The following is a 14,164-nucleotide window of genomic DNA, read 5'->3' as shown; positions in this document are numbered from 1 at the left end:
CCGTGTGCCCGGTTCTGCCCCGTGGCCTCGACTCTTGCCCGTCCCCGGGGTTAGGGGAGCTCCCGGCCGAGCGTGGCGGGAAGGGTAGGACGCCGGGCCCGGCCGGCGGATACTCACACGGCACCCCGGCCAGGTCCGCGTGGGAATAGCCCGGGCCCCCGGCTCCTCCAGCACCGAACAGGCCGCCAAGGCCTGAGCCCTTCGAGTTGCCACCGCCGCCCTCCATGCAGCCGCCTTTGGACAGGGCCTGGCCCTGACCGAGCCAACCAACAACGAACAACCTCCCCGACGCCCCCTCTCTCGCCCGCTGCTACTGCTGCCGTAAAGCGAGTCATCAGCGCCGCGGCTTTCGCGTCTCCTGTTCCGCTTTACGTCGGCCCGGGACATGTTGCTTTACGGTCCAAGGAGGCGGGGTGACGGAGGAACTGTTGCTATGGGGAGAGGGGGAGACATTTTGAGGTGTGTGGCGGCGGCCCCTGCTCCCCCATTGACCTGAGTGCAGCCCTCGTACGGATCCCTGTCCCTTGTCCGCTCACTGCTCCCCGGAAGGTCTGGGGTGCGGGAGAGCTGGGCGGGCTGCTCCCGCCCCCCTACGCGCCTTGAGCAGCGGGAGGATGTGGAGGGGAAGGGCCCCTGACTTCTCTCCTTTGGGGGCTGCCTCTCCCCCCCGGTGAGCCCAGCCCCGCAGCGCGTTTGGAGGTGCGCGGAGCGGGGGGGGTCTCCTAAGCATGAGTGCAGGGGCTGAGTGTGAACCCCCCAGCAAGAGAGTCAGGTTGGGCCCCCCCGCATCCCCCAGCCGCGGCTCGGAGGAAGAGCAGCCCCCTTCTTTGGGCAGAAAAGGGACACTGCAGTTTCCGCCCCCTCTCCCTCCCCTTCGGGAACGAGGGCCCAGAAGCAGCGGTAGTAGCCAAAGCTTGGCAGCCACGGTGGGGAACAAAGGTTTGTGCCACCCGCCTGCTTTTCACCTTGTGTGTATCTTTCTGTGGCTGTTTTCATCTCCTGTTTGACTTGGTGTGAGGGGAGAAGCCTTTCCCTGAATGTGTGTGTAACTGATTCCCTCTCCTCTGTGTCCATCGGAGAAGCCAAGGTTGTATTAAGTGCACAGAGACAAGTATGTTGTTCAGTCTTCAGATTGTTTTGTTTGTTTTCATGTACCTTAAATAAACAGGGCAAATGGTGTCTTCACTAATACTTCCTATTTGTCACCATCTTGCCTATAGAAACAGTTAATTTTTCCCTTTTTTCGTGGCGTTAGACTTGTTAAGATTTGATACTTTTTATAATCTTTCATAAAATAGTTTTGCTAGATGTATACTGAGAGCATCAGTTAACCTAGTTCGAAAACTGACCACTTTTCAAATATTTAAAGTGCTATCTGCGTGATTAATTTAATGGAGAGAAATGCATATGTTAAATTATAAGGAATTCACATGTTTAAATAGCCAAAAGTTTCTCATGTTCATCCAGATGTGGTCATCCAAATCATGTTTATCCATGGGGATTACAGGAAGTAATGACTGTCAGATTTAAACGTTGGAGGCCATTGCAGTGATGAGATTTGGTTGTTGTAGAGGTGAATGAAAAGAAAAAGACAGGGATATGGACAGAGTAGAAATGAAGTCAGAGGAGGGAAAGTACTGCACCCCAACAAATTATGAACTCTGTGATTTGCAGCTTGCTGAGTTTCTTGGCTGCTCTGCAGGTTTTTATTCAACCAGAATGTCAGATTGTTTACTGGAGTAGCCCAGTTAGTTAACAGGCTCCAACTAAATGCTTTATGCAGTGGATTGTATCAAGGTGAAGATTTAAGTCTTGCTGGGTTGTACCATCATACCTGGGGGCTTTTTAGCAGCAATCCAGTTATGAAGGTTATTGACAATCTATATAAGTGTTATATATTTTGAATTTAAAATTCTACTTCAGATTTAGAAATCAGATTTTTGTTGGAAGATTTTGGTTAATAAGAAATGATTCTCTTCTACCTTTCCTTATGTGCTATCTTACCTGCATAATACTAAAATATAAAATAACAATAGAAATTGTAGCATTCAGTTACATACACTTGAAAGTACAAATTTTAAATTCTGTCCCTCCTAAAACTGGATATACATTTCAAGAAATTTTCTGGTATGAAAGGATGGGTGGGTTGCACGTTCACAAAGGAGAAAAGAAATAGATTAACCCAAATGAGCAAGTTGCATGCATTCTCTGTTTTGAACTTTGGAACTACTGAGTGCATAAACTAAAGCTGTTCCAGCTCATTTTTAATACTTTCAGTATTACAAGGCTCAAGTTTCATTGTACTATGTGCACAAATTGGCTTTATCAGTCAAGTATAATATGATAGTAAAATTGTATGAAGGGCAAGGGAAGTTCAACTTAGTGGGAGTGTTGAGGATCTTGTTCCACCCCTTCTTGACTTCTCCCCCTGCCCCACACATTCTGAAAGTTCAGTGGCTAGAATGTGTCTGTCAGTGTTCACTGCTTATGGGGTATGTGTGCACGACATAGACTGTGTCAGCATAACCCCATATAGTAGACGCAACCTGCACTGACAGAAGAGGTTTTCCTATTGGGGTAGACCTCCCTCAAAATGTTAGCTGAATTGTCAGAAACTCTCTTCTTTCAATGTAGCTGTGTCTGCTTTAGGGATTATGTCGGCATAGCTATGTAATTTTCTACACCATAGCTACGTGGTTTTTTACACCCCTGATTGACAGAGCTATGCCAGTTTAATTTTCAAGAGTAGTTTTATTTGAAGCAGTGGTGGCAGAAGAGAAGTAAGATTGACTATCTTCATTTTGCTATGTAAAGATCCAGAGCGTGTCTTTTTCCCAGATACTAAAGGCGTATGTTGGCACTAATAGCTAAAGATACAGAAGCATCTAATTTTCATGTCTGAGAAGGGAATACATGAAGAGCAGCAGTATGGGTAAGGTAATTTTCCAACCCATTCCATTGAGTCCAGCGAATTACTTTGTATTCATTATGAATACTAAGTAGCCAATGCACTTATCCTGTTTTGCAGATAATCCTGGGATAGGGAGGAAGGGGAAGAAGGAAACCTGTGACTATACCCTAAAAGCAAGCCTGGAGTTTATAGGGAATACAAGAGCTAATTACAGATGTGAAATCTATATCTGATGTAATGTTACATCATTAGTCTGGATGATACCCGAAGCAGTTATAGTAATGAAAACTTAATTTAGATGTTGTAGCTAATAGAAAATGTAAACTTCATAGTTTTGGGTAATATTGCAATTTGTGTCATCATATACATATTATGGTTTTTCAGTTTACAAACAAAGGACAATTACCACTTGGATGGAGAATAAAGGACCCAAGACAACAGAGTTAAAGAGGTAAAACCTATAATATAAACTGCTTGAAAGATTTTTTTAATTAATGGAACAATTCTTTTAACTGTCTCTAAAGAGGATTTGGGTTAGAAGATTTATTATAACTTACTAATGTAATCATTTTATTCCAGGATAGAAGTAGAACTATTGTAGATATGGCTCTGCTTTCATTTTGGTATAACATAGAGCAGGGGTTGGCAACCTTTCAGAAGTAGGGTGCCAAGTCTTCATTTATTCACAGTAATTTAACGTTTCACGTGCCAGTAATACATTTTAACATTTTTAGGTGGTCTCTCTCTATAAGTCTATATTATATAACTAAACTATTGTTGTATGTAAAGTAAATAATAGTGCAGCGAGGTGAGTGGGGCCAGCAGCTGGTATCCCAGGCTGGCAGCGGGCTGAACGGGGCCAGAGGCTGGGACTCCTTCTTTCTGCCGGCTCCTGCCATCCAAAGTACTGGCTGCCTGCCTCGCTCAGCCTGCTGCCAGTCTGGGGTTCTGTTCATCCAGGCCAGCAGCAGGCTGAGCTGGGTCGGCGCCTGGGACCCCAGCTGGCAGCAGAGTGTCACTAAAAATCGGCTCGCATGCCGCCAGTTGCCGATCCCTGACATAGAGCATTAATAAATCAAAGCTTTTGGTGTAATCCTGTTTTCAGCAAATAAGTGTTGCTGTTCCTACAGCTTTTAGGATCATATTCAGTTCTGATATAAGGTGGTGCATCTCCATTGACTGTGATCAAGTTGTAGCTGCTCATATCTGGGTTTAGTTTGGAGCATACTCTCCTTGCTGAGTATGAATGCCCAATCTTGCTTTCATAAACTTATTCATAGGCTGGTGTGACAGCATCACTATTACAAATAAAGGCAAACTTGATGTACAGTCTTTATCATTCTGCTGGTACAAGCTGTTAAGTATGTTACCTAAAACATAACTAAACCCACAAAGATTTAATTTATGTGGTGTCTGGTATGAAGTAATATCAGGCAATCTTTTCAGCAGAAAATAACTGTTCCATTCCCATAATTATCATGTCAACGGGTTTATTTTCCACAGTAACAAAAAAAGCACTGGAAAAGAAAATTGACAGCTATGATGATAAAATAAACAAGAAAAGCAAGGAAATTCTGTTAAAGCAACTGATAAAGTGGTGCCCTTTGTGCCTGGGTATTTCAGGGCCTCAGATTGCTGTGCGATATCATGCATCATACTTGGTGAAATACTTGACACAAAAAGGTGAATTATGGATGGAATGAGAGTCTGTAGAGCCACAGCTAGAAAGAGAATTTGGAATAATGTGAGGCCTTTAAAGGGACATGGTTAACTTGAAACCTAGTGAGTTTAAAAAATAATGAAAAAATAGTGAATGGTCCATATACCTGTCCCACAGTCCTTCTGCCAAGTTTTATGACTTCTGCTCCTATTTTAAAGACTTGCACAAAGAGGGAACATTGAGTTTCTGCAAGCTGTTCTACCCAGGTAGAGTTCTGTTCCCACATGGAACAGCTTGCAGGATGGGGTCCTGACTTTCTCTGCAGTGGAGAATGACACATTTCCTATATATAAATGCTGTTAAATTTACAAATAATAAAAAAAAAAAATCCCCCCCTCCACTAGTCTCTTTCAGCTATAGTCAGCATAGGTGTTACTTGTAGCAATACTATGTTAAAAATTCAGCTAAAAGGTTTTCTTTTAAGTTGATAGTGTTATTTCAATATTTTGTTATTTTAAGTAGCCATTTCTTGAGAAGTAGACAGTAATATAATCAGAAATATCAATAAGTAGAGAAACTGCTGTAGGTATACAAAGTAGTGGATGTGAATATTGTAAGATGAAATCCACCAAACACTTTTTAGTTATAACTAGTGTTCTTGTAGTTTCTGTGCTTTCAGTGTCAGGTCTTGAGCAGTGGTCCATTTATACTGTTTATTTGGCTTGCTTAGTTCATAGTACACAACAGGTAATCCATTTATTCATCCATACTATCTTCTAAGAACAGAAGAATATTATCATTTATTGAGGGGGCTGCTGACTTAAAGTAGCTTATCAAAATGTGTTTAGTCAAAAAGTTTATAAACTGTAACAATCAGTAATTTCCCTTTTTTTTATTTTTTAGATGATGAAAGATTAGGGAAAAACCTAACAAAGTACAGTCTAACATTTGATCTATGTTACTTATAGACAATTCTATAATAGAACCTTCTGTCTGAAGATCTTAAAGTGCTTTATAAATATTTGTTTAGTTTTACGTCTCTTTGCTGTAGATATGTGTTTTTATACAGATTTACAAATGAGCACATGTAGGCACAGAAAGGTGAAGTGACTTGTCCACTGCTGCTTGGGTGCATGCTGGGAATATAAACTAAGTCTTTTGACTCACAGGCCTGATATTTAATCAGCAGATCATGTCTCTGTTTACTCTTAGTGTAATATTTAGTCTGGAACTGACTTAGCTGTAAAATAATAACACATTTAATAAATATCACTTTTTATTAAACTGCAGACTGTTTAGGACTGCCACATCCAAGAATTATTATGCATAAATGTATAAACTGGATGTATGTGGAGTAGAAACAGAGGTACCTATGACATTGGTGAGGAAACAACTAAATTATTATGTCCAGTTCTGGTGTCCATACTTTTAAATGTGTGTTGAAAAATTGCTGAATGTTCAGAGAAAAGCTACAAAAATGATTTGAGGTCTGGGAAACATGGCTTAAACTGAGCTAGTTAAATTCATATTGTATTTAGATTATCAAAAACAAGGTTAAGAGGTGAGTTGATCATGGCCTTGAATGATCTATACTGACAGAAAAGAGACCTCATTTAGGAAGGTCTTTAAGATGGCAGAAAAGGCATAACAAGATTCAGTGGATGGAAAGTGAAGATAGAAAAATTTAATTGGAAGTAAGATGTGACATTTTGACTATGAGGATGATCAACCACTGGAACAGATGACTGAGGGAAGTAGCTAATTCATCATCTCACGTGGAACCTTTAAAGTGAGACATGTTATCTTTTTAAAAGATATACTCTAGTTTAGCTGTAAGTTATTGGACTTTACTGCTGGTATCACTGGGGTAAAATTCTGTGGTTTGTCTTACATGGTTGTAGTAGTCCCTCTGGTCTGTAAATCTACAAATAAGAATTTCATTTTGCAAGAAACAGTTAAACCCGGCTTTCCAAATCTTTTCTTCCACAGTTTGCAGAGCAAAACTAATAGCACGGGAGCAGATCCCAAGATGACTTCTGTTAAAAAGGATAACTTGTGTGAGCATGATGTTAAAAAGCTAGAGAATATTTGTCCACAAAGCTATCCAACAAAATCTGTGGAAATGAGTACGAAACTTGTAAATCTGCCTCAGACTGGCAACCTGTGTAAATGGGAGGCTGAGGGGCCATGCAGAGATCAGCCATCAGAAATAGAGCCTGTTAAAGGGACTCGGTCTGGAGATCAGTTTAAAAATGCCAATATTGATCACATGCACAAAACTGGCAAGCAGGTTCACAGAGGTAGTGAAGAAAATAGTGACAATTGGACTCAAAGGAAATTATCATCAGGCAGGTCTGTGAAGATGGCAAATACAAAACATCCATCAGTGACTTCATGTAATCCACAGCAGCTAAAGAGCTGCAATCCTGTCCATGTAGTCTGTGTGACTAGTGAGCAAGATGAGGTGGATGTAGTTCCCGAAAGCCCACTTTCAGATGTTTGCAGTGATACCTGTGTATCTGATATTGGAGGTCCAGGAAAACCGAACAAATATCAAAGTAATTCAGGAGATCTGCATGCTTTTGAGAAAGAAAGTGAACCAGAGTCACCAATGGATGTAGATAATTCCAAGAATAGCTGCCAGGGCACAGAAGCTGATGAAGAAACAAGTCCATTTCTTGATGAGAAAGAGGATGTTGACACATCAAAAGCTGCAAGCAAATCTTCCAGGTTTCAGCGGGGAAACGCTGACCCAGAGTTGAGAAGGTCACCGTTTTCTTCCAAATTTTGTGAAGGTACTCGATATAACCTCTATTTTGAGGGGACGGATGACTCTGTCAAAGAGGATGAATTGCATACAAAGTCATATGGGATCTCTCCCGCTCCTTCATCAGAATGCAAAAGTGCAAAACACTGTGGGAAGAAGGACTCGAAAATCACTGCCCATTTCATGAGGATACCCAGAACAGAGGAGAAAAGGTAACCTTTGTTTGTCTTCTTCCTTCTTTCCCTTTTAAACATATTTCTCTTCAGTAATAGCACAGTAGACATTTTATTATCCTCTAAGCAGGTTTGCAAAATTGTACATAAAAGAAACCATTGATTTAAAAACAGCAGATGAGTTCAGAAATGTTTATATAACCTTCATAACAGCTTGTCTTGTGCCATTTCTAGAACACAGAAGAAATATTAAGGTCAGGAATTAATACTGACCTTCTAAAACCAGAGTAATGCAAAGTGTTTCTCTGTATATCTTGTCAAGAAATTGTTTAGAATAATTAGATTTTAATACATGGAAACACATGCTGGCACAGGACATCTTTGACGAAGAATAGCTTTACTATTCATTGTTTAGTAAATTGTAATAGTAGGGTTCTTCTAAAATAAAGAGGTGGTACATATTTTCTTTTGATATCTCTTGACAAACAAGTACTGTGAATTGTGGAATGACTTCTGACTGTTACATATATGAGCTTGAATACAAGTGAAATTTTTCTTTCTAAAACATTAGTATGATCATAGGACCAAATGAAATTCCTAGTGTAATTCCATTGAAGTGAATAGCTTTATAGCATGGATGAATCTGGCCTACTGAGCTATAACAATCTAATACAATTTAGTAGCTCTTATGTGCTTTTAAAGAGATCCAGTGGACCAATCCTTAAATACACTGATAATCTATTTTTGAAGTGTTTGGGTAAAGAATGTAAGCCACTGATCAAGATTTCCTTCAAACTTCAATTGGTCCTTTGTCAATGACCAATATTAAAAAAAGATGTTAGATTTTTGTATGTGCATTCATCTAATGCAAAGAAGGCAGAAGCTACAAAATTCAATCAGAAAACATGGGGGAAGGGCGTGCATTTGTTTTGTTTGTTTGTTTGTTTGTTTTTCAGTGCTTACATTACTCAGCTTAAACAAAAAAAAAAAAAAAACAACCTGACTTAGTTTTGCTCAAACTTACCAAATATCCAGCTTTGGATTGAGACTAATATAGAAAATTTCAGTCTAGGAAACATTGAGAAAGATATTCGTAATTGGGAAATATAGTGATGATGGTGCTTGCTGTTTGTGTTTGTTTGTATTACCATAAAGCATAGAAGTCCTAGTCATGGATCAAGACCTCATTGTGCTGGGTGCTATAAAAATACAGCAGAAACACAAACTGCTTCAAAGAGGTGCACACGCATTATAATAGATTTGTCTAGTTTGTATTACTCTAGTTTGTTTTTGAGGAGGTCATGTGAGACAGTATCAAAAGCCTTTTTAAAGTCAAGATGTGTGACATCTAGTGCTTCTCCTCACCCCCATCCACAGGGCTACTTATCCTCTCAGAAGACTATTCGGTTGGTTTGCTGTGAATTGTTCTTGGCAAATCCATGTTGACTGTTACTTATTACCTTATTTTGTTCTAGGTGCTTACAAATTGATTGTTTGTTTGCTCCATTATCTTTCTGGACAACCAAATTAAGTTGACTGGTCTATAATTCCTTGGGTTGTCCTTATTCCCCTTTGTATAGATACTGTATTTGCCCTTTTCCAGTTCTCTGACATCTCTCCTCTCTTCCACAAATTCTCAAAGATGATAACTAATGGCTGAGGGATCTCTTCAGCCAATTCCTAAGTATTCTAGGATATATTACATCAGGCCCAGCTGACTTGAAGACATCTAGATTTTCTAAGCCCTGGGCTACACTGCAAACTTATGTTGATATAACTGTGTTGCTCAGGGGTGTAGAAAATCCAGTAAATGCTACAACAGTACAGCTGCACTGGTGATGAAAGAACTACATTTTTTTAAAAAAGTATTTGCGTTTCAGAGCCAAACTTACGAAAATTGAAATTCAGAGTGTTGGCTCTGTCTTTATTTCTCGTGGTACTGGGGTCTGAGTTGAAGTAGTAATGGGGATCTGTGCCTCATTGAAATCAGTGTGAGTTGAGGGTGTTTATTGTGCAGACTCTGGTCCCTGATAAGGCGTATAGGTTACAAATTCTTCACTTTATGTGGGGACATATTCTCTGTTGTTTGTTTTTTTTTAGAAAAGTAGTTGCAGAATGCAGCACTCCGGTGTTATGCTGTGGCAAAAAATATAGGAGAGCTGAAATCTTGAACAATGTTGTCTAAAATGACCTTTAATCAATATTTTTTTCTATTAAAAAAAGAAACTGAATATGAGAGTCATGGATATTCTGGCCATAAATCAGTTTCTTCAGAAATAGCTACCTACTTACTTTATGAACAACAGAATTTTAACATTTGGAGAAGTAGTAGGTTGTGAAGGCGAATGGATCTCATGCAGACACACACAGTCTGGAGAAGTGGCTATTTGTATAGTTTTTTTTCAAACCTTTAGGATTATTGAACTGTGTTAGTAAATTATATAGAGAGACTTGTTGGAGTTTGCTGTTCAACAATTCTGGCTAAGTGGAATTGTGGCATATCCTTCTTAATGAATCTGATCTCTACTTCAATCAGTGAATTGTACTTTCATGTGTTCCCAAAGTAAATGTTATTTCCACAGCTCTTATCAGTATTTTAAAAGCTGTATTAGTAGCATGCCCATTTATTGGCCAGGTCTGTAGTAATTGGGTTTTTAGCTATCCTCAAGATGTGCAAATGAATACTGAGAACTTACAGTACAGAGCTGATGGTGTATTGCCATAATTATTTCGTCATATGGATCTAATTTTTTTATTACTTGTAGAATTTAAAAAGTAAGAAGGAAATGGAAAACAAAGTAAACAACTGGTCTGTGAATTCGCATTCTGCAGGATTGTGTCATAAATGTGCTATTAATTCCAATGTATACCTTGGACTGACAACAGACATGAAAAGCAGGATGTGACTGAAAATGCTGAATTTCTAAAGTGTCTATTTCTCCTTAACAAGTGCAGGTAACTCCCATTGGCATTAATGGAGTTGAGGGAAGAACAGATCCCTTTAACCGAAAGATTTTGTACACTGTGTTGAAATTAGATCAGAGAGAATAGTGAATGAATTTGGGCCACATTCTGATTTCAGTTTCACCAGTGTAAATTCTGGTGAATAAAGTGGATAAACTACAAATTTGTGTTCAGAGTAGTGTTTTTTTGCTTGACTATATGACATATTCTGTTATAGCTAGATATTAAGCTACATCTTTGCCAGTGTCATTGCATCTGTTCTCAATAGCAAAGAGCAGCAATTGGTAAAAATCACTTGTGCAAATAGAAATGTAATTTTTTAATGAAGTAGCTCTTGATTTTTTTAAGCAGCAGTAACCTTGCTTCACAAGAGTATTGTATGCTATGCCTATTCTGTGGAAACAGAATACTTGGCATCTTCTGACTTTTTTACTGAGTAATAATATAATTCAAGACTTTGCTTCCTGGCTTGGCTCTTTAGAATGTATCTAACAACTGTGTGAACACTTTTATTATAGTGTCACTACTTCATGGTACACATTGTACTTAAGGTTGAGTCCTGGTTTCTATTTTACTCTGCCTCTCAGTGTAGACAAGCCCTTACTTTTCAGGACTTTCTCAAACTTTTGAAATTTTCTGTACTTAGTCTTTGATTCAAGTTACTAGATAATAGAAATCCATTCTTCAGGTGGCATTTGCTTATTTATAACAATTTCCTTGGCTAAAATCTGATAAACAGAATTTCTTGGAAGTCTAATCTAACAGAAGAAATTAATAATATAGTTTGTCAAAATTGTTATGCTGATCTTTTGACTTCTGAAGAAAGTTCAAACTGGGATTTCCTCCCCTCCACCCCAGTGGCTGATAATGAATGAGTACACCAGATTTTAATGAGAACATGGAATAAATGGCCACTCATGCATTACAACTGTTGATTTTATATGAACTGGGTTAGCACAGAAATCTCTGGATAGTCTGTATTTCAGTGTATAGTCTGGTAGAGATGCTCACCTTACCGTAACAAATAAGTCTTGCACAAGGGGACTTTCCTCACAAGTTAATGTATATACTATATATAATTTATTATAGTTATAATGTTAGTAAATCTAGATTCAAACAAAGCTTCAGGATGCTCTCGTATCTGTTGGACACTCAGCAGACTTCTTGGCACTGAGTTAATAAATAATGAAGTGTTCAACAAAATCAGTCTTGTTTCTGGAAATTCTTTGGTTAGTTTAGCCCCTGCCAGCTTCAAGAAATCAAGTTAAATTATTGTTCTAAATTACCTGTGTAAGTCTGAAGTAATGCCAGTGTAACAGAGAAAAACTTTTGAGCTTGTTTCTATAATCTTCCCTTGTGTGTTAGGCCCAATTCACAATTGCCCTACAGCTTGTCTAGTCACTTACGCACATGCAAAGTGGGTGTAAATCATTACCTGTAAATGACTACATAAGGAGAAAGGCAAAGCTGGATTTTGAAATGTATAAGAGCCTTTGCTGCTTCCGTTAATTTTAATGTCAGCTGTGAATGCTCAAACACTTCTGAATATCCATCTCTACTTCTGATTGAACTCTCAGTCTGTGCCTCCACCGTGATACTTTTTATTGGGGTATTCAGATAGGATGTTGCTTGTATATTATACTGAGATCTATAATCGCTCTGAAGTTCTACAACTGGTGATTTGTACCATGTCTTTACAATGTCTGCTTAAGCCATATTACACAGGTGGAATACACTGGAACTGTTTTGTTGCTGTTTGAGGACAAATATAAAGGCTATTCAAACTGCTGACTTAGAAGTCAATATGTTCCATACCCCCAGTAGTGTCCAGGGAGCTGGTGGTATGGGTAAATGTCATCTTGAGAGAGCTGTTGTTCGCTACAGTGTCCTGATGGGTTCATACGGTAAAAGTACTTTTCATCATGTATAAATAGAATATTGCATTGAACATGTACAGTTAATGATTAAACTGATACTTAGAGACTTCTGTTAATGGGGACCATAATGGGACCAAAGCCTCTGTTCCATTCCATAAAGTTTACAATATTTGGAGTAGTTTTGAGGATGGCTTTTCTGCTGTTGAATATGCAACAAAACACTATGGAAAACTGCATGTTGCTGAAAACAAGGTGTTTCTGGATTCAGCTTTTGCTGTGTTTTGGTTGCAGTCAAAAGGATTTTAGAAAAGAAACTACTTAAGTGACACGAATTTAGTTTGAAATATAATGTTAATACATTCATTTAGCTGTAGAGTTTTCCACTGTAAATAAGATGTGCTTCAATGTGTTCCTTTTATTTTAACAGCAGGAAAGAACCTTGTGAATTCAAACACCAAAGGCCGGGAAGGAAGATTCCTAAATATATCCCACCTTCGCTTCCAACTAATAAGAAATGGTTTGGGACACCTATTGAAGAGATGAGGAGAATGCCTATGTGTGGAGCTCGTCTTCCTCATTTGAGACCATCAACCAATCACACAGTGACCATCAGAGTATGATAATTCAAAATAATATTTGAAAACACAACCTTCTTATTAAATTGATGGCATAAGATATCCTGCCATTTATCAGTTTTGCAGCTTTACCTGATTGTGGAAACTTTTGACTTCTCGTGGGAAGCTAGCTAGAGTATCTAATATGCTTAAAGATGACTTGCGTTCTGTGATACAGCGGTCTTATAATTTGGTTGAGTAGGACTGCAGAAATATGATTAAGATTTTAACTCTGGCCCTTTTGGGACAAACTTTTCTTTTAGATAGGTTTGTGCCTCACCATTTGACTTCAAGTTCTGGGAGCTGCAGCATGTATATCTGTAGCTAGAATTGGTCGATGTTTTCTGTTTTCAAAATTTCTCCATTTTGGATTCAAGGTATAAAAGATAAAGTGAATGAGTGACGAGGAGTCTAAAGGAATTTTAGTCTTGCATCCCATACTAACCTGGCACATATATGTGTGTCTGTGTCTCTCTCTCTCACTCTCTTTGAAATAATGTACAGTAAAATAACTGTTAAAGTAAAATATATGATAAATTGGCAGCATGTCACAAAAGCACAGCTAAAGAAAATCGCATTCATTCTCAATAAACTGACATTTATTTGACTTATGTGTAGCTTAAAAGGCATGTGGTCTATAAGGTGTTCAATTGTTAATGCAATGTTAAAAATAGAATGTACTATCAGAAAAGTCAGGAATTTTAAGTATGATTCCCACTGTATCCACAACTAGTTATCACCATGTGCAATAATAGAGTGTGTTATTCATGCACATAAATATGGCTACATTTGGAATTGTATGACTTTTGTGTATGTAAATTTTCAGCCATATTGGCTTAGAATAGCTTTCAGTATTTTTTATTTTTAGAGGAAAAAAATCCCTAGCAGGTGATCAGACATTGGAATGATTGCATATATTACATTTATTTCAAAGTGCACTAAAAGTTAAAATGATGACACTTTATTTTATATTTATTTTTATATTTTAGAATGTTAGGCTAGAACAGGGGTTGGCAACCTTTCAGAAGTGGTGTGCCGAGTCTTCATTCATTCACTCTAATTTAAGGTTTCACGTGCCAGTAATACATTTTAGCGTTCTTAGAAGGTCTCTTTCTATAAGTCTATAATATATAACTAAACTATTCTTGTATGTAAAGTAAATTAGGTTTTTTAAATGTTTAAGAAGCTTCATTTAAAA

The 14,164-nt window shown here is 38.4% G+C and overlaps 2 protein-coding genes across 9 annotated transcripts in view; one reads left to right on the top strand and one right to left on the bottom strand.

Annotated features, from left to right (window-relative positions):
- The window catches only part of TIMM23B (translocase of inner mitochondrial membrane 23 homolog B), a 29,106-nt gene extending 28,767 nt beyond the window's left edge, over positions 1-339 (bottom strand). Inside the window, exon 1 of the mRNA XM_032804710.2 lies at positions 118-339. Coding sequence (XP_032660601.1) covers positions 118-226 — 109 coding nt within the window. The 5' untranslated portion in view covers positions 227-339. The remainder of the gene's footprint in view (positions 1-117) is intronic.
- PARG (poly(ADP-ribose) glycohydrolase) overlaps positions 1-14,164 on the top strand; it is a 130,975-nt gene that overhangs the window by 308 nt on the left and 116,503 nt on the right. For 3 of the 8 annotated variants that reach the window (XR_004377038.2, XM_032804694.2, XM_075072534.1), the window contains exons 1-4: positions 424-939; positions 3,296-3,362; positions 6,561-7,550; positions 12,780-12,966. Coding sequence is in view for 7 of the 8 variants with exons in the window: in XM_032804694.2 (XP_032660585.1) it covers positions 729-939; positions 3,296-3,362; positions 6,561-7,550; positions 12,780-12,966 (1,455 nt within the window). In the remaining variant the exon portion in view is untranslated. Of the gene's footprint in view, positions 1-407; positions 940-1,003; positions 1,112-3,295; positions 3,363-6,560; positions 7,551-12,779; positions 12,967-14,164 lie in introns of those variants that run through there. The other 5 variants (XM_032804673.2, XM_032804642.2, XM_032804649.2 and 2 more) reach the window with 5 other exon arrangements.

This window comes from Chelonoidis abingdonii, chromosome 15 (assembly GCF_003597395.2).
Source record: "Chelonoidis abingdonii isolate Lonesome George chromosome 15, CheloAbing_2.0, whole genome shotgun sequence".
NCBI lineage: Eukaryota > Metazoa > Chordata > Testudines > Testudinidae > Chelonoidis > Chelonoidis abingdonii.
Note: the sequence above shows the minus strand (reverse complement) of the source record. Positions and strands in the feature narration are given on the sequence as shown.